This window comes from Melopsittacus undulatus, chromosome 12 (genome assembly GCF_012275295.1).
Source record: "Melopsittacus undulatus isolate bMelUnd1 chromosome 12, bMelUnd1.mat.Z, whole genome shotgun sequence".
NCBI classification, from domain to species: domain Eukaryota; kingdom Metazoa; phylum Chordata; class Aves; order Psittaciformes; family Psittaculidae; genus Melopsittacus; species Melopsittacus undulatus.
Window position 1 is genome coordinate 333,119 of NC_047538.1, and position 27,986 is coordinate 361,104.

A 27,986-nucleotide genomic window follows, 5' to 3' on the forward strand; every position below is an offset into this window, starting at 1 on the left:
CCCAGCCCCTCACTGCTGCAGCTGCGGATTGGCGCAGAGCAGCCAGTCAATGGTTTCCAGCAGATAGGCCATGCTGTAGTGCCGGGCGATGTTCTGGAAGACTTTGACATGATCCATAAAGGTCTGGGGAGAAGACAAGAGGGAGGGAAGGAACAACTCAGCACTCCTTGGGGTTTCAGGAGGTGGCTTGGCAGGGCAGGTGCTCCAGGGACAAGTTAGAGAAGAGACAGAGAAGGAACAGGGCACTGCAGTTCTTGCTGTCCCTCTAAGAGCTGCTGGCATAGGACTGGGCTTGGCAGGAGGGTGCAGTCATACCTGGGAGGAGATGGTGAGAGCAAAGTCTCCAGCACAGCTGCAGTACACCGGCATGTGTGTCTCCTTCACTCCATCACACTTCTTGCACACCTTGAGGTCAAAGAGTTTTGGGCTTGATCTTGTCTCGTGCTCACCTCTCTGCCTGGGCAGAGTGGAAGTGTCTGGCCTCAGCCAGCCAGGAGGATGGACAGAGCTGGGGAGACCCACACTCACCAGATCCTGCAGCACAAAGGCCATCAGCTTCTTCTGCAGGGCTTCCACCAGTGCTGCTTCGATGGCATCGGAGTCGTACTGCATTTGGCAGTTGGAGCAGACCCAGCCAGGCACCACTGACCCATCCTAGGGGCAAGGAGACGGGAGGTGAGCAGCAGAAGTCCCAAACACGGGGAGGTGGTAACTGGTTTTTGGAGAGGACAGAGCATCAGCCAAAGCCAAGGGATGCTCAGACATGTCACAAGCAGCTAGAAAAGGAGGTGAACAGAGAATGGCCTTTAGGTGAGACTGGCCACCAGCAGCAAGCAGAGCTATAAAGCAAAGGAGTTGAGAGAGAAGATAGGTAAGGTGATGAACCGGCCTCCAGCATTGCCATGCTGGGGTATCTGGTGTCCCTACAAACAGGGCTGCACCTGGGAGAGGGCAGGGTCCTTGCACAGGTCCAGGTCCCTGCAGAAGTTACAGTTCCTGCAGATGACTTCAGGGAGCACATAGGAGCGGCAAGGGTCCCGGAACTGGGCAGCTTCTGAGAACTCGCCCACCTCAATGAGACGCAGCAGATCCCGGCGCAGTTTGTTCACCTGGTTGGTTATGTTGGCATCCAGGGAGAGGACCTACAAGAATAAGCCAGGTGAGTCTACCTGCAGAGAAGACAGTGTCCTCACCAGGGCAGCTCATATCCTCATGACCTCATATGGGTGCAGGGCAAGACAAAGTGGACAAGGACCAGAATTTGAGCCCTGATCACAAGCCTTCAGAAATGAGGCCTGTCTCACACTGCTGACCTTGCAAACATATTTGATGAACTCCAAAGCTGGGTTGTTGAGTGGCAAGTAGGAGCCAGGCAGCACAGGGAACATGTCTGAAGGCTCAGTGGCATTTCGAGAACCAGACATCTTCTTCTGGATCTTCTGGGTGATGGTGAAGAAGCTCTGGGTGAGCTCATTGGCCACATAATCCTGTGAGAAGGTGATCATGCCTAGAGAGATGGAGCAGAGAGCACTTGACCCATATGGTGGCATATGGGGACCACAAGGTGGATGGCTCCAGGGCTGCCCCATGGCTCAGCACTCACCAGGCATGGCCCCCATCTCTCCCAGTGCCTCCTGGGACACCTGGCTGGTGCTCCTCCTCTTGACAGGGGTGCTTCCAGGGGCACTATGCCGCAGCTCCTCCTTCATGCTGTGGTACACAGCCACGATGTAGGCTGGGGAGATATGGGCAAGGCTCCAGCTGAGCCAGCAGTGGCCCCACTGCAGGCTCTCCCTGCCACTGGGGAGGCACAAGTGGCCCCATCCCACCCTGGGACAGCTCACCTGACACAATCATCAAGAAGTAACTCTGGCAGGAGGCGGCCTGAGGCAGAAACTGCGCGATGTTCCAGTTGTTCTCCAGCAGCTCCTCCACATTCGGCTCCCCTTCCTCTTCTTCCCCCACTGCTGCCTCCTCCTCCTCCTCACTGTCCTCCTCTTCCTCCAACACTTTACTCTTGCTGGTATCCTTCTTGAGGACCCAGTGATATCACAGAGGTTCCTCATGCCCAGGCAACACCTCCCTACTCATCTCAGCCCCCCAGCACCCTGCTTCTGGAGTTCTGAGCACTTCCAGTCTCTTACCTCCCCGTAGTGGATGCGAGAATCCACTTTTCCCTTGATACCTCCATAATTTGCTGGATCCATCCAGAGTAGGAACTCCCAGCAGCGGGAGAAGGAGATGGTCAGAGAATGGAAGATCTCCTTGGAGTGGATGCTGGGAGGAAGAAACTGCAGTCAGCCACACTGCTGTCATCGTCCCTAACTCAGAGCCTTCCCCGTGGGACTCCACGAGGAGGTGGTGCTGGCAAAGAAAGAGAGGGTTCCCCTATCCCATCCAACCACTAGCAGGGACCCCAGGGGAAGTCATGTCCAAGAAGTCTTGGCTCTATTCTTGTGTCAAGGTGGCTGTAACATGGCACCTGAAAGCCAGCCAGAGGATGAGATGCTGGGCACCTCAAATTCCTCCTGAAAGTCTCTTCCGGGTTGAAGTCTATGAGTACTCTTGAAATATTACCTATAGAGGACAGCTAAGGGGCAGATCCCTACTCCAGAGATGACAGTCAGAGAACAAATGAGCTGGGAAACCTCGGCCCTTCCATAGCTTTGCCAAAAGTATAAAAAATAAATAAATATTAAGAAACGAAACCAGAAATAGAAATTCAGTGCTCAGGCCCATTGAAAGGCAAAGAATCAGCATCCTCCTCCCTGGCCCTGAGCCCTACTCCATCATCCACAGGACGGATCTCCAAGCCTGGCTTGGCAAGCCCCCACCTGTTGATGATGTACTCCATGTAGCTGATGGCATCCTCAATGCGCCGCTTTTTGGTGCACAGAATGATCCGGTTGAAGTTGGCGTAAACCACTGAGGAGCCCAAACGCTTGAACTCTGACACCAGCCTGCACAGGAACAGGAGGCAGTGGGCAGGAAAGCAAAGCCCGAGGAGCAGATGCAACCCATGGAAGATGGGAGGTCCAACTTACTGCCCACCCCTCTGGAGACTGCAGCAGTCATGCCTGTCCCTTCCCCATCCACCAGCCTAGCACATTCCAAGTCTCACTTACTGCAGGAAAAGCTTCTTCATCATGTTGTGGAGCATGCGATGCAGTGCTGGGTCATAGAGCAGGGAGGAAGGAGAGCGGAGCCAGCGGTAGAAGTGAATGACCTGGTTGTCTGCGTAGACGTTGTGATACTGCGTGATCTCCTTCACCCAGCTCACCACCATACTCTTCAGAATCCTGCCAGGGAGCAGAGGCATCACCCACCAGCCATGAGAGACCCCACAAGCCATGAGACCCCTTTCCCCTTCCAGACAGTGATGTGTTCTCAGATACGCTGGAGGATTCTAAGTGGGAACTCTGCCAGAGCAGAGACCTGCGAGACCTCAACACATAAATATGTGCCTCTCTAACTTGGTGGAGCCTGAAAAAAAGAAGGAAAAGCCAACAGGAAAAGGTTGGATCTTCACCAGCATCTCCAAACACCTGCTTCCTGAACCACCAGGCAGTTCTGAGCCAGGATCTCCAGAAGACTGTTGAAGATGTCTGCCCTGCTCTCAAGACCTGAATTTGTATTTAGAGTACCCCACAAGCCCCACTTCTGGCACGAGTCTAGGAAACAATAAAGGATGGGATGAGAGGTAGGACCCTCAGAGACCTGCCAGGATGGAGACCAGGTGCTCCACCTCCTTCTGGCTCCTACAGCCATACCTGAAAGTGTTGGAGCAGAGGGCAGTTTCATCATAGCTAGCTGGGATGTTGGCAGCTTGGTTCCCTGTCACCATGTCTTCTAGGGATGCCTGCTGAATCACATCAAAGCTGATGCTCATGCTGGAACCTCCTTCCATGTCGTTTATGTGGTGGGACTGCAACACCGTGTTTACAGCCAGGCTCTGGATGTCCAGCTCCAGACACACTAACAGCAAACACAACCTCTCAGGGGCAGGGAGGCAAAGGACCAAGCAGGACACTCCCCCTTGCCCCTCTACCACAAAAGCTTTTCACAGTTAAAAGGTGATCTATAGGTGTTGTCACACTGCGTGGGAAGACACTTTTATAGGTGTGACTGTCTTGACTGGCCAAGTCTTCCAGCAAGACTTGCATCTACTCATCCTCTGGGCAACACTAATTTGTTTGGAACCTGTAGCAGAGGAGCTCAGAACTTACTACCACTGGAGCAGCTCCTGCCTCCAAGAAAGACCTGTCCTAGGGTCACCAGGGATGAACAGTTCAGCTAGTCTGTTACTACACTCTCTTTGGATACTGCAGCCATCCTTTTACAGGGCCTGTAACAAGATTCAGTTCTGCCTCCAGACAGTGCTACTACCCTTCTCCCTCCTCACCTGTGGAGTAGCAACCAGGGTTGTTGATCTCCACAGAGGCTCTCTCATCAAACTCCATGACGAGGCGGTTGTCATCAGCCTCCTTACCCCCCAGGTCTGGGCGGGCTGTGGGTGACAGCCACAGCAAGTGGTTGTGACGACGGAGGTGGCGGGAAAAGAACAGGTCGGAGCCAAAGGTAGAGATGTCACTGGGGAGGTTCCCAATGGGGATGTGGTAGTACCTGGGGCACAGAGAGGTGAATGGTCACGGGGTGAGCACAGCTGTAGAGAAAACAGGGACCCCTGTTCTCGCCCTCAGTGGATGAGGCAGCTTCCCATGGTTCCAGCAAGGGCATGGCAGCCCCGGGGGACACAGCTGCCCGAGGCACCTGCTCATCTCGAATGCTTGGGAAAGGCACATGTCCAGGTTGAGGTAGTGGCGGATCATGCGGCGGGCAGCGTGCCGCTGCCAGTCCAGGACCGAGTAGCTGATGTCATCTGCCAGCCGGATGGGGACCAAAGGGAACTCTTCAATGATGGGGATCCCACTCAGGAGCCGTTTCAGGTCCCAGTTAGACTGCACAGCCACCAGTGTGGGGCCTCGGCGCTCATCCTGCATGAAGAGGACATATCCTGATGCACCTCTCCAGGAAGTGCCTTCACTCAGGACACCTGCAGTGCCGGATACCCTGTCCCACGGCAGGTCCCCATGGTGCGGACAGCACACATCAGTGCTCCAGAAGTACCCACCTCTGTGCAACCAGCTTTCTAGCTGAGCACGGGGATGGGAGGAGACACTGAGACGGCCTCAGTGCTGGCACTGCCCCAGGCAAGCCACCCCAAGCAAAACAAAGCCCTTGAGCAACAACCACTTTCTACCTTCACCTGTGGGCCAGCAGCTGACCAGTGCCTTCCCCAGCATCCTCCCCTTCCCACATGCCTGCATGGACAAGGTCCTGCAGAGACCTTACACCTTCATCTCACCTTGTAGCCCAGCAGCAGCCTCTGAATGGCTCTGTAAATGGTCTTGGGGTCGGTCTCAGCACGCACTTCAAAGGTGTGTTTGTCTGGGGGCAGTAGCTCTTCACCCACCTTCTCCAGCAGCGCGCTGCGCTCCGCCGAGAAGAGGGCGGTGAGATTTGGCATCTGGTTGCTGCGGACCTGCACCCAAGCAGGACTGGGTCAGAGCCAGGAAGAGAGGACTCTGCACTCCATGGTGCCATGGGGTTCTTCCCTCCATGCAGCATTAGGTGCCTTTCACCAAACCCTATCAAAATGTGGCAGAAACCTCCCACTGCCTGATCCCCATCATAGAATCACAGAATAGTGTGGGTTGGAAGAGACATTCAAAGGTCATCTAGTCCAATCTCAGGTTGCCCAGGGTGCAACCACCACCACTCTGGGCCACCTGTGCTAATGTTTCACCGTCCTCATGGTAACAAATTTCTTTTGTATGTTCAGCCCGGGTCTCCCTTCTTTTAGTTTAAAACCGTCACCCCTTATTCTATCACAACAGGCCCTACTAATAAGTCTCTCCCCATTTTTCTTATAGGCCCCCTTTAAGTATTGAAGGGCCACAATATGGTCTCTCCAGAGCCTTCTCCAGGCTGAAAAATCCCAACTCAGCCTTTCCTCATAGCAGAGGTGCTCCTCCCTCTGGCCTGGCTCCAACAGGGCTTCACATCCCTCTTGGGTTGTTGCCGCAGAGCTAGATCAGGGTCTCCCCATAGCACAGCAGAGGGGCAGAATCCCCTCCCTGACCTGTCCCTCACGCTCTGAGGATGCAGCCCAGCACTCAGGGCAGGCTTCTGCTGGGACATGTACAGCTTTTTATCCCCAGCACCCCAACCCCCAAAGTCCCATCTTACCTTGTCCAGCACAAAGACGGCAGCTTTGCGCTGTGAGGGGATGAAAAGGCCCAAGAGCGCCTTGCTACCCTGGGAGCTGTGGTAGAGGTAGATGTGGCGAATGCTTCCTAGGAACAGAGCACAGATCATGAGTGGTACCTGCAGGCACCTGGTTCTGGGTGCCCCCAGGCCCTCTCCCAAGCACCTCACCTGGCTCCAGGTATGTGAACTGGGCCAGTGAACGCATCTCTAGGTGCTCGATATCGAAGGTTTCAGCTTCCCGCCCTGCCAGGTGCCCAACAAGCTGTCTGCTGACCATGCACACACAGCCCAGTTGCATCACGGCACGGAAGAGCAGCGGCACCTGTAACAATGAGGAGAGATGGGGTGGAACCATATTCCACTACCAAGCTACTGTTTGGGGTTTCAGACCTAGAACCTGGCTTTAAAACCACAGGCAGGACATAACTGAGGTGCCTCCCTATGAGTTTGGTATCTCCCTGCCTGTGCTGGAGATACAGAACATGTATTTTAGTTTACACGTGTTCTTATCCACCATCAAGGGCAGCAGTAGACACTATGGAGGATGTGTGGAATGGTATATCTAGGCAATCCGGCAAGTCTGCAACTTGTGGTTTGGCACTCCCTCAAGACAAAGGCTTCATCTGAACCACCAGATAACCAGCATGATGGGATATCCACCACTGATTTGTCCTGCTTTTATTAACCCTGCAGCTGTGAACTCCACCGCTGCAGAAGATTGCTCCTGGATGACTTGCTGTGAGACCAAGTCCCGAAACGATTACAAGTAATAATAAACATTTCTTCCGTACTCATACTTTCCTCATGCCAGTTTTTACTTCATAGATCCTGTAGAATATCCCATTTTCAGATCCCTTTAGCAAACTGAAGCATCCCCATGTACCTAAATCCCATCCCTGAAAGGAAATGTTCCTTGCATCTTTCTCATTATTCTCCTGTGCTAGGCCCGTTACATTTTTTGGGAGACTGTCCAGCTGGGTCCTCTGTATCTCTACAATCCTCTGGGCAACCTCCCCAAACACCCTTTGCTGCTTTTTAATGGTTATACAGAATTTACCCCTTTTCAGTTTGTGCCTATTGCCTCCCATTCTCTCCCTGGGCACCACTGAAAAAAGCCTGGCCCCTCTCCTTCACTCCTTCCACCAAGGAGGTCCCCTGAGCCTCTTCTCCCAAGGCTGAAAAGTCCCAGCTCTTTCAGCCTCCCCTGCATGACAGATGCTGCAACCCCTTGATCATCTCACTTCTTTTTATACCTTTAAAACATCTCCATGCCCCTCATTTTACTACAGATGCTAATTTTAATTTCTTCTTAAGATTTCTTCTTGAAAATCTTACCTAGTCCCACTTATTAAACCCTGTGGTTGCAGAGAGGGCTCAGGTTTGCTACTAGATCTCCTACAGATATGATGAATTTGTGTACACCCTAGTAACATCAGCAGAGTAATGTGAAATGAGTTTTGGGTGCTGCTTACTAAGAGTTGCACCTTGCCTTGTGCCTGGACCTTTATCCAGATTTTCTGCAAGCAGAAATTTAAGGTGACTAAAAATGGTTTCTTTTATCATGCCTCACTGTAACACATTCCAGGTCGTAACAATAACTTCAAGAACTGAACTCTCCCCACTCTATGATGCTCTTTTTGTCCTTGCAGCCTCTTGCATCTCAGAAAGCATTTTGTATCTTTTGGCCACACTGCTCACACCAAACTTGTCCTACTTAGACAAAGACTTTTGATCCATAATTTTACATTGCATTTTAGTAGCAAATGCCTTTATGCTTTCTTTAACATACAGGTCCACTCTTAGAATTATTAAATCTTCTCTCCTACTTCCATATAGGTCAGGTCCTGAAACTACAGTGAAATTCCTGTCACCAGGTTTTATGCTGCTGAACAAACCAGGGTCCTCATTAGAAGCATCCCAGTTTTCTTTCCTCATTTTCAGGCTTTCAGCATCAATAGCACTGGGTAAATTTAATTTTGGCTTGATTGCCTTGCACTGAACTGTTTAGTCTGTTCTTGCTCTTCCTAAACTTTCAAGCTGTATCACATTCTTCTCTCTAAAGCTTTTACAACCTTGTTTCAGAAGACAGGACACTCAGACCTGTGTACAATTCCACACACACTGGGCTCTCCCCCATCTTTCAATATCCCTTATCTTTTCTCATTCAAACAACAGCAGGCTGGTCCTTTCTCCTTAAATGATGCCTTTCTTCTTCAAAGTTTCCTAAATCCAAATAAACTAAACCCCCGTTCCCTGACATGCCTTAAACCATGTGCTAATACTCAGTGTCTCTGCCCAGATGAACATGGGTATATTGCCCAGTATTCTGCTTTAGAGGATCTTTGATTTTTGATGTCTCACCAAGGTGTTGAATTTCTAAGAGCCAGGAATCCTCCTGCTCCACTGGCATTCAGACCAATGAGCTGCTACCCAGCAACCCTTCAAAACAAGTACCCGAAGAAGTTACCTGTGTCTCATACACCCCCTCAATATCCGGAGCAGAGAGGTCTGCATTGATTTCATTGATGTGCTCTTGGTACATGTCTTCAGGGACTGAGTATTCATACAGGTTGTAAACTAAGTTTGAGCGGGGCAGGATCCTGTTCACCTGCCAAGGCAAGGGACATGTCACACCACATGGCACCACTGCCAGTAGTGGGGCACTTGTAAGGGCTGCAGGGAGCTGGGGTAGGAGCCAGCCCAGCTCCTGGTATTCCTCTCTCCTGAGGAAATCCGATTTATGCTCATGCTTGTTACAAATTCCCATAACAGAGAACCTGCTTTCTGGGAAGGCTGGGATTAGCAGAAGGACTGGGTACTGGATGAGATACACCCATGGCATGAGAGAGCAAAGCCCTGCAAGGCAGATGTTTGTTTCTCCTTCCAGAAGGATCAGGTCCTCACCTTCCTGTAGGCTGTTCCCTCCTCTGGCTTTAGAACACGCTGGTTGACATAGAAGACCCGGGGAATGCTCAGCCTGATGCAGTGCAGGTCACTTCCGATGACTGCCCACAGCCTGAACAGTCCAGGCTGGCTGGTCTCAGCAATCTGCAGGACACAGTGGTACAGTTAATGTTGGGAGATCCAACGTTATCAGTGCTTATATTTAAGATGTGCAGCACTTTGAGGATCCATATGGCTCAATGGTGGCCACAAATACAGCAGGAGGCTTAAAGAGTTAACACTGGCAGCACTGGAGCCCCGAAGTCCTACCACTGTCTTAGGGCACTATGCAGAAAACCCTCTGGCTAAGTAAGGCTGGCCAGCTAGCTCAAGCTGACCACTGATGTCAGACAAGTCACTCCGACATCCCGGACCAGCTGTCTCATCTCAAGCTCACGCTTTGCACGAGGACTGCCTGCAGCTCTGAAGGTCCTTCTGGAAGATGAAGTGGGTGACAAGGGGCCAGGCTCAGATGGCCACAGGTAATGAGGATTTGTGAAAATGCCTGGATGGCACCATTCCACCTCTGCATTTGTACATTGGCTGATTCCAGACATCAGTGGAATCCTGTGCCTATCACAGGCATGCTGTGCCCAGCTGTGGGATCTGCAGTACAGATTCTGGAGAGAGTCCAACAAAGGGTCACAATGATGGAGGGACTGAAGCATTTTTCATATGAAAAAAGGCTGGGATTGCTGGGACTGTTGAGCCTGGAGGAGGGGAAGCTGCAGGAGATCTCGTCAGTGTATGTAAATATCTGAAGTGCAAAGAGGATGGATGGAACCTGGCTCTTCTCAGTGATGCCCAGTGGCAGGACCAGAGGCCATGGGCACAAACCTGAACACATGAGGTTCTCTCTAAATACCAGGAAACGCTTTTTCCCCATGAGGTGACAAAGCCCTGGCACGGGCTGTCTGGGCCAGTTGTGTGGTCTTCCACCTTAGACACACTCCAAAGCCTTCTGGACAACTGTCCTGGAATACTGGCTCTGGGTGCACCAAGCTTCTGCAGGGGGTTGGACCAGACAGACCCCAGAGCTGCCTTCACTCTCAGCCAGTGTTTCTGAGGTTCTGTGACTACTGCACAGTGCTGCCCCTGGGATGAACTAGAACTGCCCCACTGCAGAGCTACACATATCCTAGATTCCCCATCAAGAATGAGTCTGTGGGCCCTCGTTTCCCTACGGACACGCACGAGCCTGAGGCTCTGCAGCCCCACCAGCCTCCCCAAGGTTAACATAAAGTGGTGTTAGGGTCAGCAGTCCTTGAACATCACCATTTGACTGCAAGCAGTGTAAAACGCGAAGCTCAAGCCCAAGGCTGAGCCCATGGTGGGACCTGACCCCAGTACCTGCACGATCTGCCAGGGCAGGTCCAGGATGCTGCGTGCTGCCTGGCGCAGGTAACTGCCCAGCCCTTTGGAGAGCGCCTGGCGGGCGCCTCCTCCCACCACTGCCTCCCCACCATCCTCCAGCCGCCGCCTCTTGCGCCGCTCCCGCCGCTGCCGCGCCTGCAGCTCCCACTTCTTCTGGTGGTAGCGCAGCCAGACCAGGCGCTGCTCCTGCAGAGGGACAGTGCCCTGAGTCGAGGCAGACACCAGCACCGGCTGCCCAGCCCCCAGCCACACACCCAACCCTCCATTCCCCAGCCCCACAGCATGCTCCTGCCCCCGCTGTGAAGCCATCGCCCCCCTCTTCTCCATTAGTGGGTGTATTCTTCATCTTCTGGTTCTATTTCTCCTTGTAGCCATAACCATGGGCATGCAAAGGGTTTCAGGAGACCTACAGCTTGCTCCTGGCAGCACTCAAGCTGTTTAGGTGGACAAGCACATCCCCAGATCATCTTGCGCCCAGTCTGCTTCACCTACCTTGGTGGTACCCAAGGGCGGTGGTGGACCCAGGATCTCTCGCCAAGACTGGGATAGCTCAAGGTACTGAGACATCTGTTGGCTTTCCTCTGCTGCAGGAACTCTCTTCCGCTTGTTTGCAATAGGAACTGCTGGCTGACAGGTCTTGGCAGCCCCAAAATCCTCTATGTCACCAATCTGTGAGTTGGGCGTCCCCTCTGGGGGCAGGTTGGTGAGGATCTGAGGGAGCAAGGACAGCAGCAGGAGGTGAGCTGCAGGAGAACAGACACACCACCACAGCCAGTACCTTTCCCTCATGCTCTTCACCTGTCTCTTGCCTTCCGAAGTGAAGAGCTCGTTGATTTTTTTCTGTTTGTACACATCATTCTTCTCCAGGAGTTTCTTGTGGAGCCAGTCTGGGTGCTGGACCCGTGGCACCGGGTTCTTTACCTTAAGAATGTATCTCCAAATCACACTGAGTCCCCTGGCCAAAGCCCTCTCCTGTCCAGTGTCCCCCCTGACCCATACCTGCTGCAGGGCTGCGGGAATGGTAATGATTTTCTGGATGGTGCTTCCCAGTCTCTCAATGTAGTAGTCCCAGTCCAGGATCTGTGAGGAGGGCAGAACAGCAGATAGCAAAGAAAACTGAGTCGAAGACCACCAGATGCAGGACCAAGCATCTCTCCAGGACCCCCAGCACTGCACTTTGTGAGTGCAAGCAGCTGCTGTGCAGTGCATTCCTTCAAAGGCATGAGCCCTTGTCCCAGAGCCAGGTCCCACCTGCAGGGGTGCCCCACTCACCGCACGGATGTTGAAGTCCTGCAGTGAAGGGCTCTTCAGCCACTTTCGGAGGTAGTGTTTGCGCACACTGGGTTCAGCTTGGAAGATGGCGAGAGGGATGGCTCTGGGGATAGCAGGGAAGCACCTATTACCCACCCAACAGCACACCACCCCCTCTCCCAGCCTGTGGAGACCCTTCAGACTTCTCCTCCCTCTGCAGCAAGGCCACCACATGGTAGTTGTATGGAGTTACCCATAACTGGTCTTGTTCATGGGCTGAGCCAGCACATGTGGGGCTCCTTGGCCACACATCAGCTCACTCACCTCCTGCTATCCTTTCCTTCCCATCTTGGTTGCCCCCGGCACCATCAAAAGCCGCCCTCAACGTGGGGTTACCTCTCTGTCACCGGAGATCCTTCTGGTTTCTTGGAAATGATGAACCGGCAGCTCAGCCCTGCATCCTTCACCATCTGATCCCCCAGGAACTCTGCCAGGCGCTTGGCAGTGCTGATGGACGTAGACTTCTGCTCCCCGTAGTCCTCCAGCTTGCGTGACATGGACCGGTTCTCCGAGATCAGCTCAAACAGCTCTGAATCAGGCATGTTGGCAGCCTGAAAGGGAGGGGGAAAAACCCAAACCTATCAAGAACCTCATGATCAAACCTTGCTCCTGTCCGATATGGGAAGTGCCAATTCCCAGCTGGTCTGGCTTTTTACAGGGAGCCTGCAGAATTACTCCCTGTGGCAGCTGCCAACATGACTTATGAAAAAGAGTGTGTAGGTCTGAGACTTGGATTGGTTCTGGCCATGCTGGGCTGTGGCAATGCTGCTTTGTGCCACACAGAGTAGTTGGGTTCACCAACAAATTGTTGGCTAAGGTCACCACAAAATGCAAGGACCCACCTAGGCTCTTAGACCCCCACTCTTGGCAGCGGGTCCCCCACTTTATTCCATTTTCTCTGTTCTCCCCCCATTATTGTGTATCTGATGCCTCTGTGCTCCTCATACAACACTTCGCAGAGGCCAGCCACTGTCATTCTCTGCCCCTAGCTAACGCCCCTGGGGGGATGAGGGCCATCAGATCAGCTCCATGAAAGAGATGACTGCAGAAGGACACCACTCACCCATAGCTACAGCTGAATGCAGAGCCCTTGTACTAAAAAACACTAAACAGCAGCCCCAGAGAACCAAAGCAGCAGCAATATAATGGAAGAGACAATCAGAAGAACAGCAAACCACCTACTCTGTGCAAGCCTCTCCACAGTGCCCAGCCAGCCCTGATGCTTCTTCCCCAGCTTGCCTTGGGAGGACACACATGCTGAGCTGCACTTACCTTGCTGTAGAGCACATCCAGCCAGTAATCTGCCACCTTGGCCACAGAAGCGTAGACCTCCTCCAGGGTGCTGCCCTTCAGAAAGGCTTCAAACACTGAGGACTGGAATATCTTCACCAGCTGCAGCTCTCCCCGGCGCTTCACCTCAAACCCCTTCAGCTCGGCCAGGGACCCATCCTCATTGAACACTGCGTACCTAGGAGACACTGCATGGGCAGAGCCTGGCCTGTGCCAAGGGACATGGCCTCCAGGATCCCGCTGGTGTTCCTCCTGCCAGGGCACGTGTTCAGCATTGCTGCTGGTGCTCAGCACTAACAAACTCGGAACATCTACAGCTGCTCTACCAACTGCTTCAACTTGATCTACAGAAGCATTATGGGGAACATCAGCTAGAAGAAGCCACATCACTCTTCTCCCACCTGACCATGTTCCTGTGGGCACAGCCTTTGCTTCCTCCACCAACAGTGGTGCCTGCCAGCCACCTCGAGGCTGAAGAGTGACCAATAAATAAATGCACTTGTAACATCCCCAAACTACAAGATACCAAGAGGCCCTGAGATAAGAGTCCTACGAGCAGAGCCTGCTCAGTGCTTGGCATCACCCTGACCTCCGTGGCAAGGACCTACTGCTTGCAGAACGATACTGACAGGAGAAAGTGAATGCTGAAGCTTATCCAATGGGGCATTAAGTATTAAACAGCACAAGCTGTAAAGACAGGGTGCTGAAGGGCAGTGACAGCATTGTTTGGAGCCAGACCCAGGTCTGTGGGCACCCCTCTAGCTAGTGGTTACAGCTGCTCCAGCTCATGTTCATCACCAGGAGCCTGCAGAGAAATCAGTGGAGTCTGAGTACTACTATCCTGTAATGCAACAGTAATGGCAGGACCTATTCTTGCAGATGGAGGATGGGGAAACATCTAGATGTTTCTGGATGTTTGTGAAGTCCCAAGAGATGGGAAGGCAGGAACTGGTTAGTTTAAACAGATTAGACTGAATATAAGCAGTCCTCAGAAGATAAGACAAAGTTCTCCTGCACACCTCAGAGCAGAAAAGTGAGATCATGCTGGTCACCAAGTTGGACAAATGTTTTGCTGTTGGCTTCTATACTGTCATAGTATCGCACTGGAAACTGGATTCAAAGATGATTTGGTGTAAGGAACTTGCCACTTAAAGACAGCAAATCAAGCATGCTGCCAGCTCCAGGTCCAAAGACCAACATGCCCCACATGCATGAAGGGAAAGAGACCCTCAATGTGTTTCTGGGGGAAAGTGAAAGTATTTCAAGCTTTGGAAACTCACCTTTTCTTCAACTTCTTGCCCTCCTCCTTGGATGCAGGGAGTATCATGGCCAGGTATGGCCCATCCACCTCAAAAAAGATGCTGTTCTCTGAGCGTGTGGTGTAGGTGAGGGAGGCCGGGTCCTGCAGCTCCTGGTACTGATCATTTGTGAAGCCTTCCTATGGGCACAGCCCCAGGAGAACAGCTTTACTCAACAGCTGGGCTGGTTACACCACATGCCCCTCAAGCACCCACTGCCCAGAGGGATCACCGAGCATCCCTCTGAAAGCTACAGCACAGTGTCAAGAATCAGAACATCCAACCTGCTGCTGAGGTGAGAAATGCTTTGGACCCCAAGTTACATTACTTTGTCTTACAGAAGCTGGACCAGCAGAGGGTGGATTTGGACCTTGCTGTAGCTTGGACTGCACCAGCCAGCACAGGCGAGGACACACCAGCCCTGGCCTCTCTCACACCACTCTGCTGCAGGGATATCAGAGCCTCTCCCTCTGCCCAGACGCTCTCTGGGGCAGAGAGCTGTGCAGCAAAGCAGGGCCATTAGCCCCACCATCCCGCTTCAGGAGCGGAGATGGAAGTGAGGCCTTCCTCCCTTTTCAGTTCTCCACCTTCTTTTAACCAGACTGCAGAGCCGGCCTGGATGGAAGCAAGACTCACCTTCACCAGGATGTTCAGCATGGCACCTGGGTAGGAGATTGTCACCTTTGGTTTCTTTGCATTGGTTGACTTGATGACAAAGTTCTCTGGGAAGCTGTTGGGGAGGACGCACCAAATCCCATCAGTATCCAGTTCCAGAGGTCTCCTAAACAAGGAAGGAAGGTCGCTGTCAAGAGGAAAGTGGCTGATAGGTGAGGATCAGCGCTGTGTCCTCCATAAAGCAGAGGCAACCTGTTGCAGAGGTCCCTTCTGCAAAGCAGACCCTGATAATTCAACAGTATAACCACAGCAGTGTCAGCAATCTGAATGTTCAACATTAACTGCTGAAAGCTCAGATGTTTAACATGCTCCCACATCTGTCCCAGCTACTGGCAGACCTCCCTTCCCCAGGTCAGCGCATACTCACCCTATCTGCTCAATCAGTTCCCTGGCCTGGGTAATGATATTTGCTCCTGTGAAGCAGACAATGCCAGCCATTTCCATGGAGTACCAGCGAGCTCTGTGAGCAGAGCAGTCAAAGTAAAGAGCATGAAGTGCTCCCTGCCAACCCCAGCTATGGAAAGGGCAGGAGGACCTCCAGAGGAAGAAGGGCAAGAAATACACAAACACTGGCTCTTGGTAGATTGTTTTCCTTACCCTAATTTCGATGTTTCAGAAAAGCTGGAAACCCACTAACAGACAAGATTCCCGTCACTTACGCCCAACACTTAATGTCTGACAGGGGTCTCCAGGAGGAGAAGTCACTGGTAGAAACAGTGCAGCACCTACTTTCATCCTGGTGCTTCAGAAACAGGGGAAGCAACTGACAGCCTCCCCAGGACAATTCTGTTTCCAGAGGGCACCAGCATTGCCCAGGGAGAAGACTCACCCCTTCCGCATGACATAGCCATAGAAAGAGTTGAGGATGCACTTGTGAGCCAGCTGCAGGGAGTCATACAGGATTTCCATGTTCTTGCAGCGCTTCACTTCAGAGGCATCTCCAGCCTCCACTGCTGCAGACAGCTTCTTCTTCCACACCTGCAAGCCACAGGCAGGGTCAGAACAACCCTACGCATCACTGTTTGTGGTAGCCAGCTGCTGCTTCCCCACCCCCAGCAGAGCATTACAGCTCTAGAACAGGATTTTTGCTAAAGATCGGCATCAGCTGAACTTTCCTTTTTCTTGTGCAGCAGAGGAGTTGGCCAGAGCAGCTGGGAGGGATCACAAATGGCTCATTAATGAACTCTGCCATATGGAGAGTCCCAAGACCTCATTGTTGCTTTCAACACACTCCAAGAATAACTTGTCTTGATCCCCTCTAGCACAAACCTCAACCAGAGGAGAACTAGAACATGCTGGAATCAAATCTTCCTTAACCTGAGGTCTAGGCCTTGCTTCTCAGCTTGTCTCTTTTCTCCATGTAGAGAGAATGCCTCAGGCTGAACCCAGCCTAATCAGACACGGCAGAACAGAGTAGCTGAGAATTTGCTAAAGCCAGTGACAACTGGAGATGCAGCTTTGTTTCTGACAGCATCACAGAGGCACTAAATGCCCTGGCAGAAGCCACTGAAGGTTCAGCAGCAAGCAGCCACAGCTGTCAGGAGCTCCACCATGTTCTTCTTGAGTACAAAGGCTGAAGAGAGCAATCCTTTAGTTTTCAGAGAGAGACAAGAGGTCCCCACCCTTGGCAAGACCAGTTAAACCAGAAGCTGAGCTTGGTACCTTGTGCAGCCCCTTGAACTCGTAGCGGCGGTCTCTGAAAGCTCGCACCGTGTCCACATAGAAAGAGTTCTCTCGCTGGCAGATGGTGGTGACTCGTTCCTCCACTTTGGTGACATGGATCTTCTTGTACGCCTTGCGGCAGTAATCTAGTCAAGGAAGAAGCAGAGGGGAGCTTCTCAGGGATTGGTACTGTACTACAGAGGGATGGGCACAGTATGAACAGGGAGACATCTACGTAGCAGGCACAGTCCTACTGCAAAGAAGATACCAGCATGGAGAGAAGCAGCAGCTCCTTATGGAGATGCAAGGGCAGGTGGAGGAAATAAACTCATCCTGATGCACATAGGACCCATCCACAAACCTAGGCTCTGCCCCCAGCTGGCTGATTCTGCATCACTCAGTGACAGGATAATGTTATGTTCCCCTTTCTTTAACAGGCTTTACATAGCAGCCTTCTGACATGGAACCATTCACGCTTCAGCTCAAATCCATGGCTCTCAGCAGACAAAAGGAGAAACACTGACACAGGCACCAGTGTCTGGCCCCTCTGTGGAAATCACAGGAGCCCTCTAAGGTCCTGGAGCAGGTCTGTCAAAGCTTAGTTAGATACCAGACCCAGGCTGGACCAACCGCACAGCCTAAGAGCCAAGTGCTGGTGAGTGCTGCTCAGGGGCTGGGCTGCACACACTGACCATGTCACCACGATCACTTTGCATTCCTTTTGTTGTGTTTTTACCTGCCAACCGCTTCTTCTCGTACTTGGCCTGCTCCTCCCGGGAGAGTTCATGGAAGGCACGGGGCGCTGCATCAGGGACCAGAGCAGGGAACTTCTCCGACTCCAGCTGCTGCTGGATGCGGTGGTACTCACTGCGGCTGGCGGGCACTGCGGAGCAGGGCACCCATCAGTTTCCCAGTGGAGAAGCAGGAATTCTTCTCCATCCCTGTGGGCTGGACTGCACTTACTGAACTCTCCTCTCCACTGCCAAGTCATCCGGCGCTGGCAGTTGGCACCTGGCTTATTGAAGTCACAGGCAGCACACGTGGCCTCATCCACCATGGCTGAGGGCTGGATACAAGGAAGAGACACAGGTCTCAGGGGACAGCTCTCCAAAGGACAACTCACACCAGAACAGGCACTAGGTGGCCAAAGAGCATAGATGTGAACATCACAGAATCCCAGACTGGTTTGGGTTGGAAAGAGCCTTAAAGCTTATCCTGCCATGGGCAGGGACACCTTCCACTGGAGCAGCTTGCTCCAAACCCCATCCAACCTGGCCTTGAACACTACTAGGGATGGGGCAGCCACAATAACCTGTGCCAGGGTCTCACCACTCTCACAGTAAAGAACTTCTTCTTATATCCAACCTAAATCTCCTGCTTCAGTTTGAACCCATCATCTCTTGTCCTGTCACTACAGTCCCTGATGAAGAATCCCTCTCCAGCACCCTTGTAGCCCCCTTCAAATACTGGAAGGCTGCTCTGAGGTCTCCATGCAGCTTCTCTTCTCCAGGCTAAACAGCCCCAGTGTTCTCAGCCGGTCTCCATATAGGAAGTGCTCCAGGCCCCAGTCATCCTTGTGGCCTCCTCTGGACTTGCTCCAACATCTCATGTCCTTACACTGGGATGCCAGAACTGCACACATAGAGTTCTCCTTTCCAGAGCCTTTTGGGAACACAAACCCCACAAAACCAATGCTGTTTCTCTGGGAAGTGTCCTCAGACTGAGTTGTAGCTCAGCCTTTGAAGACCTGCCAGCCTGCCTGAATTTCACTCAGTCTTATCTGATCCCCCTGCCCTGAGCAGAAAGTTCAGCTTTTGATGTTAAGTAGATCCAACAACAGGAACCACCAAGGTCATCTGAAAGCCAAATTAGAAGAGATGAGATTGATGTTACCCACCTGCAACCTGTTGGTCAGAATGATGTTGGGGTACATGGCCCCCACGTCTAGATGGTAGATAAGGGGACACTCAATTCTGTTTGGAACATCCTTCAGGGAATTCAGTTTGACTTTGATTTCATCACAAACCTGTGGCAAGATAAAAAGACCACCTGTAGTGCAGGTTTTGGGTTGGATCTCCAAGGTAGGCTTTATCTGTAGGGCTATGTGGAAGGTGAAAGCAACTATTTCCTAAAGGTTACTTGACCAAGAACCTTTTCAGTGCAAGTGGGTTTATGCAGAAAACAGCAAAGATCAGAAGTCCCCAGTAACTAACTGATGATGTCCTCCAAGAAAATGCAGACTCAGCTTTGGAGAGGGGTGACCTATACTCTGTAGCTGATAAAAAGCAGGGAACAAGAGGAGCACAAGTATTTGAGCTATCTGAGCAGGTCAGTCTTCTCACTAAATCCCTTCCCAGCTCTCTCAGAACTTTTTGACCTGCAAAGGGGAAAGCAGGAACTGTGTCCTCCAGCTGGGGTAGAGATGCCACATCCCCAGGCTGGGCTCCAGCAGCTGCACAAGGGAATTCCTGACTGGGGCTGCTGGAGGCTGTGGCTGCTTACAACATCCCTTAACACCATCTGCTCTGCAGGTGTCCATAGATGGGCTTCTTGGTCTCTCTCCATAGAGCATAAAATGACCCTAAACTGGCACTTTCAATTTGCCAAGCCCAGCATGCCAGAGGTGACAGACCTCCTGGAAGTTGGTGACCTGATCCAGTGGCAGACCCTCCTCATCCTCGATGGCGTGCCGCAGCGTCTTCTCCACATTCTGCACCAGGAAGTCGAAGGCAGCAGGATTCTGTAGGAGTGTGAGACCACACTGAGACCAGGGGCAGCCATCCCTGGCTGCAGCCTGGCAGCTCCTGCCCTGCTGCCTGTGTTCCTGACTGACCTGGGCAGCTCCAAGCGTGACCCTGCAGCACAGGGCAGCATACTGAAACACGGGTAGGTGCAAAAAAAGAATGAAGGGAAGAGACAAGGACAACTGCAGCTAGTTACATTTGGCTGTGCAGCACCTCTCATGGTCACATGCTGACATGGTCACGTGCTCCAAATAGTCAGACTTGGTCTAGATCCTTTTATACACAGTGTATGCTCCCCTGTGATCATTCACTACATGATACCCGTCAAAATGTCCTGCACTAAGTGGCAGAGTGAAGCTGCCTCTGGAACCCATGAGCACAATACAAGCATGAAGCAGGGCAGGGGGAGGTGATGGTGATAACAGCATGAAACAGAAACAGGTGAACAATGCCCAGGAAGGGTTCAGAAGAATCTTTGGGCGGGAGAAGGACAGAGGACAGGACCCCAAAGGGAGCAGAGGCATAACTTCCAAGAACCACTGGCTCAAAACCAAACCCAAAACCCCACTTTGTCATTTTTCCTTGTTGTCAACAAGGTTTGGCTTGCTTCCAGCATGTGACACATATGACACTTCCTCTCCCATTGAAGCACAGATGGCCAGTTGGAGGCCTCTTCCCGTCCCTTCCCAGCCCAGCACCATACAGCTTCAGGTGCTTAAGGTTTCCTGAAGTATGATAGGCACTGCCCAGGGACACACAGGAGACGTTAACACCAGAGGGTTATTTCTCACCACCACGCTCCGCGAGGACATGAGTGGGCAGCACAGCCCCTTACCATTCTGAAGCGGCAGGGGATGTCACTGCGGAAGACCCCTGACTCCAGAGCTTCCACGTGGCCTCCCACGTATGTCTCCGAGTCCAGCACATGGCCATCTTCTGTAAGTTTGTTGAATTCCTGCTCCTGCTTGTTGGGGAAGATGATGTTGGCATGATAGGCCTGAACCATCAGCAGTGCCTCACACAGTGTCCCAGATCCTTTTCTTAACACCTAAATGACATTAAAGTCAGTTTTAAACTCAAAAATAATGGAGTTAAGTAAGGAGGAAATTATTTAGTTAGCAGGGTGGAATAGGTTGCACAGAGAAGATGTGGATGCCCCATCCCTTCCAGTTCAAGGCCAGGTTAGATGCAGCTTTCAGCAACCTGATCTGCCTTCCCTATGACAGGAGTGTTGGACTATGTGATCTTGGAAGGTCCTTCCAACCCAAGCCATACTGTGATTCAGCAAGAAGGGACAGAGGGACACTTCCTATATGCTTACCACTAACAGCTTTCTAACCATCCCCCCTACAGCTGACAGCAGTCATCAGGAGACCCAACTTTGCATGACCACAACTGCAAGTAAACTTGGCTGAGCATGGAGTATGACCCACACCTTCTTGCTCCAGACCTGTATTGCCAACCCTGAGATCTCTTGTTTTTTGGCACCTCTCTCAAAGCCTCCTGGAGCTGTGGAACAAAAGGAGTAGCCTCCAAATCCACTCTCCCTGACACAGATGGGAAAATGCTCTAGCAGAAGGAATCAGGTCCATGGCCAGAGCATCCCTGCAGCATGGGAGATGTTTTCTTTGCTGGGTGAAGAGCCACGTTTCAGGAATGCACCTACCTCATCCGGCTCCATGGGAATGATGGTGCACAAGGCAAAAATGAAAGGATGCACGTACTTCATATACATGTAATAGGTAGCAACTGCATCGGACACTGAATAGGTGGCCAGGGTCTGCCAAAGAAGGGTGACAGGCAAATTAATCACAATCACGTGACAGAGCAGCTCAGTGACAACATCTTTCACTGCTTCCTGCTGGACTCACTTGTATGAGTGGGAAGAGGGGAAAAGTGTATTTCCCCATCTCTTAGATTGTAAAGAATAATCTGTTCACTTCCAAGGACATCCTGCTCTAGCTCTAGTTAGACCATCATATATCACCTTCAAATGACAAGAAATGAGGAGGATGAGCCCATGACACAGACGCTGCCCTGTTTGGGAATCAGGAGGCTGCACCAGAGCTTCAGCAGAAATCTCCTGCCTACAACACCCGGACACTAAGCCTAGTTCTTGTCCCTCCTCAGCAAGTCATGGCCCTTTCTGGTGCCTGTGTTTGTGCCACCTCCCATTGGCATAAACACACACAGAGGATGCACTGTGCAATGCCAGTGCTACAACCATTTCAAAGAAACCCTGTTCTTTCTCCCCACAAACTCAAGTACTTCTGAGGCATCAGCAATCTGGGGAGACAAAGAGAGTTAATTTCTCAGAATGACTGCACTAAGCAAGAACATTTTGAAACCCTTTAAGTTAGATTCAGTCATATTGCAGCTACTCTACACTTGTTTTCCAATTGCTCAGAGGAGATACAGCACAGAGAGGGAATACCTGAGGCTCCTCTGTAGCCATCCGGCACATCTCTTCAGGGTCCAGCTCCACTGGATCATAACCCAGTTTAGCTTTAGCTGCTGCTTTCAGGTTGTGACTTCCCACTGGCAGGTAACTGTCCCTCTTCACCCACCTGGACAGAATTATGAAAATAGCAGTTTGTGCAGAGGAACAAACTCTGCCTTTCAGAAAGGGCCTCAGGCCTCCAAATGGGATCTTGACTGCAAAGGGGACCTCTCACCAAGGACATCCAAGAGCCAAGCATCCAAGTGTGAGAGGCTGCCCAGCTTTAGGTATCCTGCACCTCCACCAACGCACTTGAGTTCCAACCAGGACAAACTCCACTATCCATGCCATCACCACTGCTCAAAATTAGCACCCTCCAACTCCCTCAAGTGCCTTTATATTAAATATTTAACCACTGGAGATGTCACCAGAACTGCAACTGGAGATGCCTGCAGAAGAAGCAGCCACCCTCCAAAGTCCAGACACTGCTCCAGGGGAAGAAACCCACCTAAACCCCAACTTCTCTCTCACATGCATGCACATGTCCTTTCATCTTCTGTCTCTGCCTGGAGGCTACTGGGTTAGGACACAGTTCCTTCCCCACTCCAATGGATCCTATCCCACCCTTTCCCTGCTCCCTCAAATCAGAACTCAAACACCCAAGGACAGTCATCAGCAGGCTGCAGGAGAGAGATAGCCCCAAGAGCACTTCATGGGGAAGGCTTGGCAGCTTCTGTGGTATGCAGAGTGCCAAGGGGAAGCAGCACAAAGAAATGGACTATCACATCAGCCATAGGAGGTGCAAGAGATGAGAGCTTCCAACAGGCAGGAGGACAGTATTCAAATGCAACTGTAGGATTTTTATATAAACTCAAGAGAAAGATGCAGGGTACCTGGTAAAAGGGCAGCATTTGATACCTTAGACAGTCCATGTGGATGCACTGGGATGCTTTGTATTCTCCCTGGCTGTCCTTCTGAAACCCGATTTCCTGGTACATATTCATTCCATGAACGGTTGCTCTTGCTTCTACAAAGGGCCTGGGGAAAGAGGCAACATAAGGAGTGGGAACAGAGCAATCATTTCCCTTCAGCTTTGACAACAGTTTCACAGCCGCTTTGTTACCAACTTCGTTACAAATGAATTTTTCTTCCAATTATCTGGTTATGGGGAAAACTTCCCCAGAGCAGAACTGCTGCTGACCCAAAAGGCAACGCTGCTCCTTGCATCCTGCACCAAGACCTTTCCCCTTGCTTCCCAATGGCTTGCCTGCACTCCTCTCCCCAGTATCCTCCAGGTGACCCAAGATTGAGCTCATCCGTACACCAACACTGCCACACGGACAAGGGCTTTAAAGCAGCAAAACCAAGCAGATGGGACTCTACAAAAGTTCATACTTCCAAGCCAGCAGCCACAGGATTTCGTGAGGTGTTCAAACTAGCCAGAGAGTTGGCATGGATCACACACTGTCATCAACTACTGTGTGAGCTATGGAAGGATGTCAAGCCTGCCCCACAGCTCAGGTGACACCCTACCAGCTTAGTTTTCATTCTTCATCATACCAGTCAAAGAAGTCTCCATTGTATGTGACAATGATGTTTGGTTTGGTCTCCTGGATATGTTCAAACCATCTCTGGATTAAATGAGCCTAGGATAAAATAGAAGAGTAGAAAATATGTATACATATAAAATAACTTCATCTCCTCCATGGAGAGGTGGTGGATTCCTTCCATCTTCTCCCACCCTTCCTCTCTCTTCCCCACATAGCCCAAACCCAACCTCATCCTTTTTGCCAAGAAATCAAAGCATGACCAGCTCTGCTCAACCAACCATGTTCCCCAGAGAAGCAGCCCACCAAGCTCTTAGCTCTTGTTGAACAAGAGCCCCAGGCAGGTAAAATGTTAGCTGGAGAGAAATGACTTACTTCATCTGGTTCATTAAAGACACAAAATTGCCCCTCATACTCTGGCTTGGGAGTAAACTCAAAGTCTTCAATATCTTCAGAGACAATCTCCCTGTTTGTGATGAGGTAGCCCTGTGGAGGTGACAAAGAGGTAGTCAGGACAACCTGGCCTGCAGACAAGACAAAAATGCTGTCCAAATGATGGGACATTTTGCCTCTTGAAAGACAGAGCTTCTGTCAAGTGTGAACAACTGTTTGGGAGTTATCTGCTGAACCACCACTGGCCATTGGCTAAAGAAGGCCACAGAGAGACAGCTTGGGACAGCAGAGTTGTCCCTGTGCTCTCCAGGTCCCCCAGAGGAGCACCAGCAACCTGACCTGGGCACCACAAAACTATCTCATGCATCATTCAGACGTTAATTTCATCTCCACACACCAAACAGCCAGCAACAAGACAAGCCTGGAGTGGGCTGGGTTAGAGGGGAAACATTGGCCTATTCCCCAGCTCTGCTGCTGAAGCATGGAGGAAACCACTCTGCTGTCCCTTACCTGCCCATCAATCATGTAGGAGATCATCATGATCTGGTCTGTCTCTGCGTCAGGAAACTTCAGAGGGAGTTTGGTAGTCTCAATGTCAAAGGCAAGAACGACAGGATCCTGAGCAGGACCAAATCCATTAGAAAAACATTCTAAAGCTGACTTGAAGTTCAGCACAATTCCCATTCCAGCAAGTGAACCAGACTCTCCCCAGTAATCATTTTACTGCTTTAACAACCCCAAAATCACTACCCAAGACCAGAAACAGGGCTTTCCCCCTGCCACCACAGCATGACACCTGCAGCTCATCGGAAACCAGCTCCTCGGGGCAGGCCTGGCTGCGCGCTTGGACAGACAGACACTTACCCAACCAAACCCATCCTATCCCAACCCAGCCCAGCTCAACCTGCACTCACCGGACGCTCCATGAGGTCATCTCGGCGAGTGATTTCAGGGGGGTAGGTGCTGCCCCGGTACCGCACGTTGTACCAGTGAGCCTGTTGGGAGAAGAGGGTGGGCAGTGTGACCTCAGGGCCAGCTCCTTGGGTCACTGCTGTTCAGCTGCTGGGGACAGACGTTTAAATGCATGAGTTTAAATGCAGAAAGGCTCAAACTGAGGCTGTGCATCAGTCATTTAACTCTGCTTCATGTCAGTAACTACGGAAGAGGCCCAGCAGTAGGGGACTAAGCTTTACACATGAACTTGTGGTCCCCAGCACCTTTGCAAAGGTCCTGGAGAAAAAATGTTTCTCCCTGGCACACACTTCAGGAGTGCAGAAGCATTTCCAGCTTCCCTATTCTTTACTCACCACGTGGATCTTCAGGTCAATGGACAGGCGAACGTGGTAGGGTACATCGTACTCCCGCATATCCAGGATGTTGTCCATCTGGCTGGCCACCTTTCTGGAAGCTCCATCTTCATCCATGGTCAAAATGCCTCCACTCAGAGCACTGCAAGAAGCAGAGCAAAGCAGCTGCTTTACCTGAGTGCACAACTCCATAGCCTTGGCCTCAGGTGACAGCCACATGGCACTGTGACACCCAGCAGGAGTCAGAGACAGGAGAGAACAGGAAACACTTCTCCACTATGCAGCCCCCTCTGCTTGCAGGACAGGAGCAAGTACAGCCCATTGCTCCCACCTAAATTCACTTTTCTTCACACTTCTGAGCTGTGTCTGCTCACAGATATAGGCAGACAAACCCCACGTGTGCCTATAGAATGAACAGTTCTTATGGCACTGGATTTATAAGTAAGATAATGAGTCTAAGAATGAGGCAACATGGGAAGGACTTGGAAGAGGGACAGTACACCTTCCAGGTGAGCGGGGGCACTCATCTCACCTGATTCTTCCTCAAGTTTCAACTAAGATCAGACTTTAGGGGCAGAAGCCCAAAGACAGGGCTCATATTTCTATACTAGGTGGCTTTAAAAAAAAATAAAAGAGGTTTTGTTTTGGGTTTTTTTTCTGCCTGCAATCGTGCTCCCAACCTTGCAAACAAGCTCCTGCTTTTCATTCAGATAGAACATGTTGGTTGGGGCTTTCTTCCCTTTAGTCATTGCTAGAAGGTTGCCCAATGCCTCTGAGTATTCTTTCTCAGGAGACAGGGTATCTATGTGCCAGGCAGGCAGAGGTACCACCACACCACATCAGATCCCTGAGGCTCTGGGCCTTCTAATGTGCAGCACTGAGGTGGAAGAACCACCTCAGAGAAGGTGGTATAACTGGGGACAGACCCAGGCAGGACAACAGCTCTCTGGGCACAGCTAAGAAATAATTAAGGGAGCCCAGTTAATAAAATGAGAGGCCCTCAGGAGAGCTCCCACCTTGACAGCATGGCCATGTAGACATCGCTCGCCTGGTCCCGCTCTCTGTTTTTCCTCACGGCAGGAGAGATCTCCTTACGCACCTTTACCAAGTCATCTACCGTGTTGAAGGACAGCTTGATATAGTTCCTCTTCAGACCCACCAAGTGGTTTGGCTGCAAAGCAGCAAGACAATGCCAGCTCAGGAGGATGAGTACTGCCATCCTTGGAGACATTCAAGGCCAGGCTGTATATGGTTCTGAGCAACCTAATCTACTTGAAGATGTCCCTGCTCGTTGCAGGAGTTTGGACTAAATGACCTTTGAAAGTCCTTTCCAACCCAAACTCTTCTATGCTTCCATTTAAGAGTGTGGGGAAGGCATACTAGACTGGTACAGGTGGCAGAATTGGCTAAAAGAAAAACCAAAAACAAACAAGGTGCCAATGGGTGGGAGAGTCAAGCATCAAGAAGAGACATCAGGGAAGAGTGCAGAAGCTGCAAGAGCAAGGACACAGCTAGCCCTGCTGCCCATGCAGGCAGGACCACCTAGGATCCACCCAGGGAAGAGGAAGAAGAGCAGGTCAAGGATGAGCAGATGCTCCCTCCCACCGTAACCTCTCCTCCTCCAATTAAATCCCAAAATTTAACACCTTGAAGATGCTGTGAAATGGCTGATGTGCTCAAGGAGAATAATGTAATTAGTCATAGCTACCCGTTACTGACAGGCACCACAGCAGCACTAGGAGCCTGAAGCATGCTGTTTCCCTTTACTCAGTCCCTTCCTACTTCACTAGAGCTGTGCAATGTCCAAAAAACCCCATTACTCAAGAGCACAGAGGGCAGAGGAATACAGACCAGGTCCAAGTCTTCTTTGGGGACAGTTTCAAGCTTTGCAACCTTCCCTTGGAACTTCTTGGAGAGGAAGGAGGACACCTCTCGCTCGCAGCCCTGCCGAGAGACCCCCAAAACTGAGCAGTTCACTGTCCTTGGGAGATGGCCACGAAGTTTGATGTGCAGGACATCTCGAGCTCCCCAGGGGCCTGCTGTCCCCTTCCCTGGATACCTCAGCCCTCCCACGATCCCCTCCTCACCTTCTGAGTGGCGACGTAGAAGTAAGGCTTGTAGGGCAGGGCCACCTAGGAGAGACGAGACCGGTGACGGCAACAAGTCCCACTCACGAGATCCCGTGTCGCACCCGGACCCCCGGGGAACTCACCTTGAAGCGACTCCCGTCCTCCTGGATGAAGTAATAGTCCACAGCGCTCACTGACCGCCGGTCCTCATCCAGCACCTCCGTCTGCCCAGGGGCACAATGGACTCAGCAAGGGGCTCCGTGAGGCCTCCCCGACTCCCCCCACCGAGTCCTACCGGGGGCCTCCTCCCCATGCCCCACGGGTTGGCTGCTCGCCCCACGTCCCGCCTGTCCATACCGGATGCATGTTGATGAGCCAGCCCGTCCGCTCGCCGGGCTCCGCTAGTCGCTCGAATCCGAACAGCGCGTCCAGCCGATCGGTGCGCTGCGATCGCTCCAGGCGCTTGAGAGCGGACAGTGCGGGGCCATCGTCCCTGCCAGCCGCAGCGCCGTCAGCCCCCGCCGCAGGCCCCCAGGGCCCGCCAGGCCGCCGGCCCCTCCGCGCTCCCTCGGGGTCTCCGCCGCCCGGCAGCACCATCACGGTCCGGTCCAACCCGCCACCGCGGGAAAAATTTCCCGCGCTGTGCCCTGTTCCCGCGAGAGA

General features: G+C 51.9%; 1 protein-coding gene across 1 annotated transcript; it reads right to left on the reverse strand.

Moving 5' to 3' along the window:
* Positions 1–27,920, reverse strand: POLE (DNA polymerase epsilon, catalytic subunit). The gene is made up of 48 exons (XM_031043442.2): positions 27,681–27,920; positions 27,467–27,547; positions 27,342–27,386; positions 27,106–27,198; positions 26,271–26,425; positions 25,255–25,396; positions 24,862–24,942; positions 24,458–24,565; positions 23,930–24,040; positions 23,568–23,653; positions 22,926–23,045; positions 22,002–22,134; positions 21,234–21,347; positions 20,403–20,615; positions 19,456–19,563; positions 18,721–18,849; positions 17,787–17,889; positions 17,560–17,706; positions 16,824–16,969; positions 15,991–16,139; positions 15,529–15,621; positions 15,123–15,267; positions 14,469–14,626; positions 13,171–13,366; positions 12,235–12,449; positions 11,860–11,962; positions 11,587–11,667; positions 11,386–11,508; positions 11,080–11,298; positions 10,564–10,773; positions 9,175–9,318; positions 8,738–8,878; positions 6,439–6,592; positions 6,250–6,356; positions 5,366–5,542; positions 4,771–4,994; positions 4,403–4,623; positions 3,771–3,975; positions 3,126–3,299; positions 2,835–2,960; positions 2,145–2,277; positions 1,845–2,031; positions 1,604–1,735; positions 1,314–1,507; positions 942–1,142; positions 529–654; positions 316–405; positions 1–123 (listed from the first exon to the last, which is right to left on the reverse strand). Exons 1-48 carry the CDS (start codon positions 27,918–27,920, stop codon positions 10–12), a joined length of 6,897 nt encoding a protein of 2,298 aa, XP_030899302.2. The 3' UTR covers positions 1–9.
* Between the last annotated feature and the right edge of the window lie 66 nt (positions 27,921–27,986).

Excerpts from the sequence above, each read along its gene's own strand:
- POLE (XM_031043442.2), bottom strand. The coding sequence starts at position 27,920 with ATGGTGCTGCCGGGCGGCGGAGACCCCGAGGGAGCGCGGAGGGGCCGG. Across the intron at positions 15,268-15,528 it reads GAACTGATTGAGCAGATAGG|GAGACCTCTGGAACTGGATA; the intron begins GTGAGTATGCGC and ends TTCCTTGTTTAG. Across the intron at positions 2,032-2,144 it reads CTCGCATCCACTACGGGGAG|AAGGATACCAGCAAGAGTAA; the intron begins GTAAGAGACTGG and ends TGGGTCCTCAAG.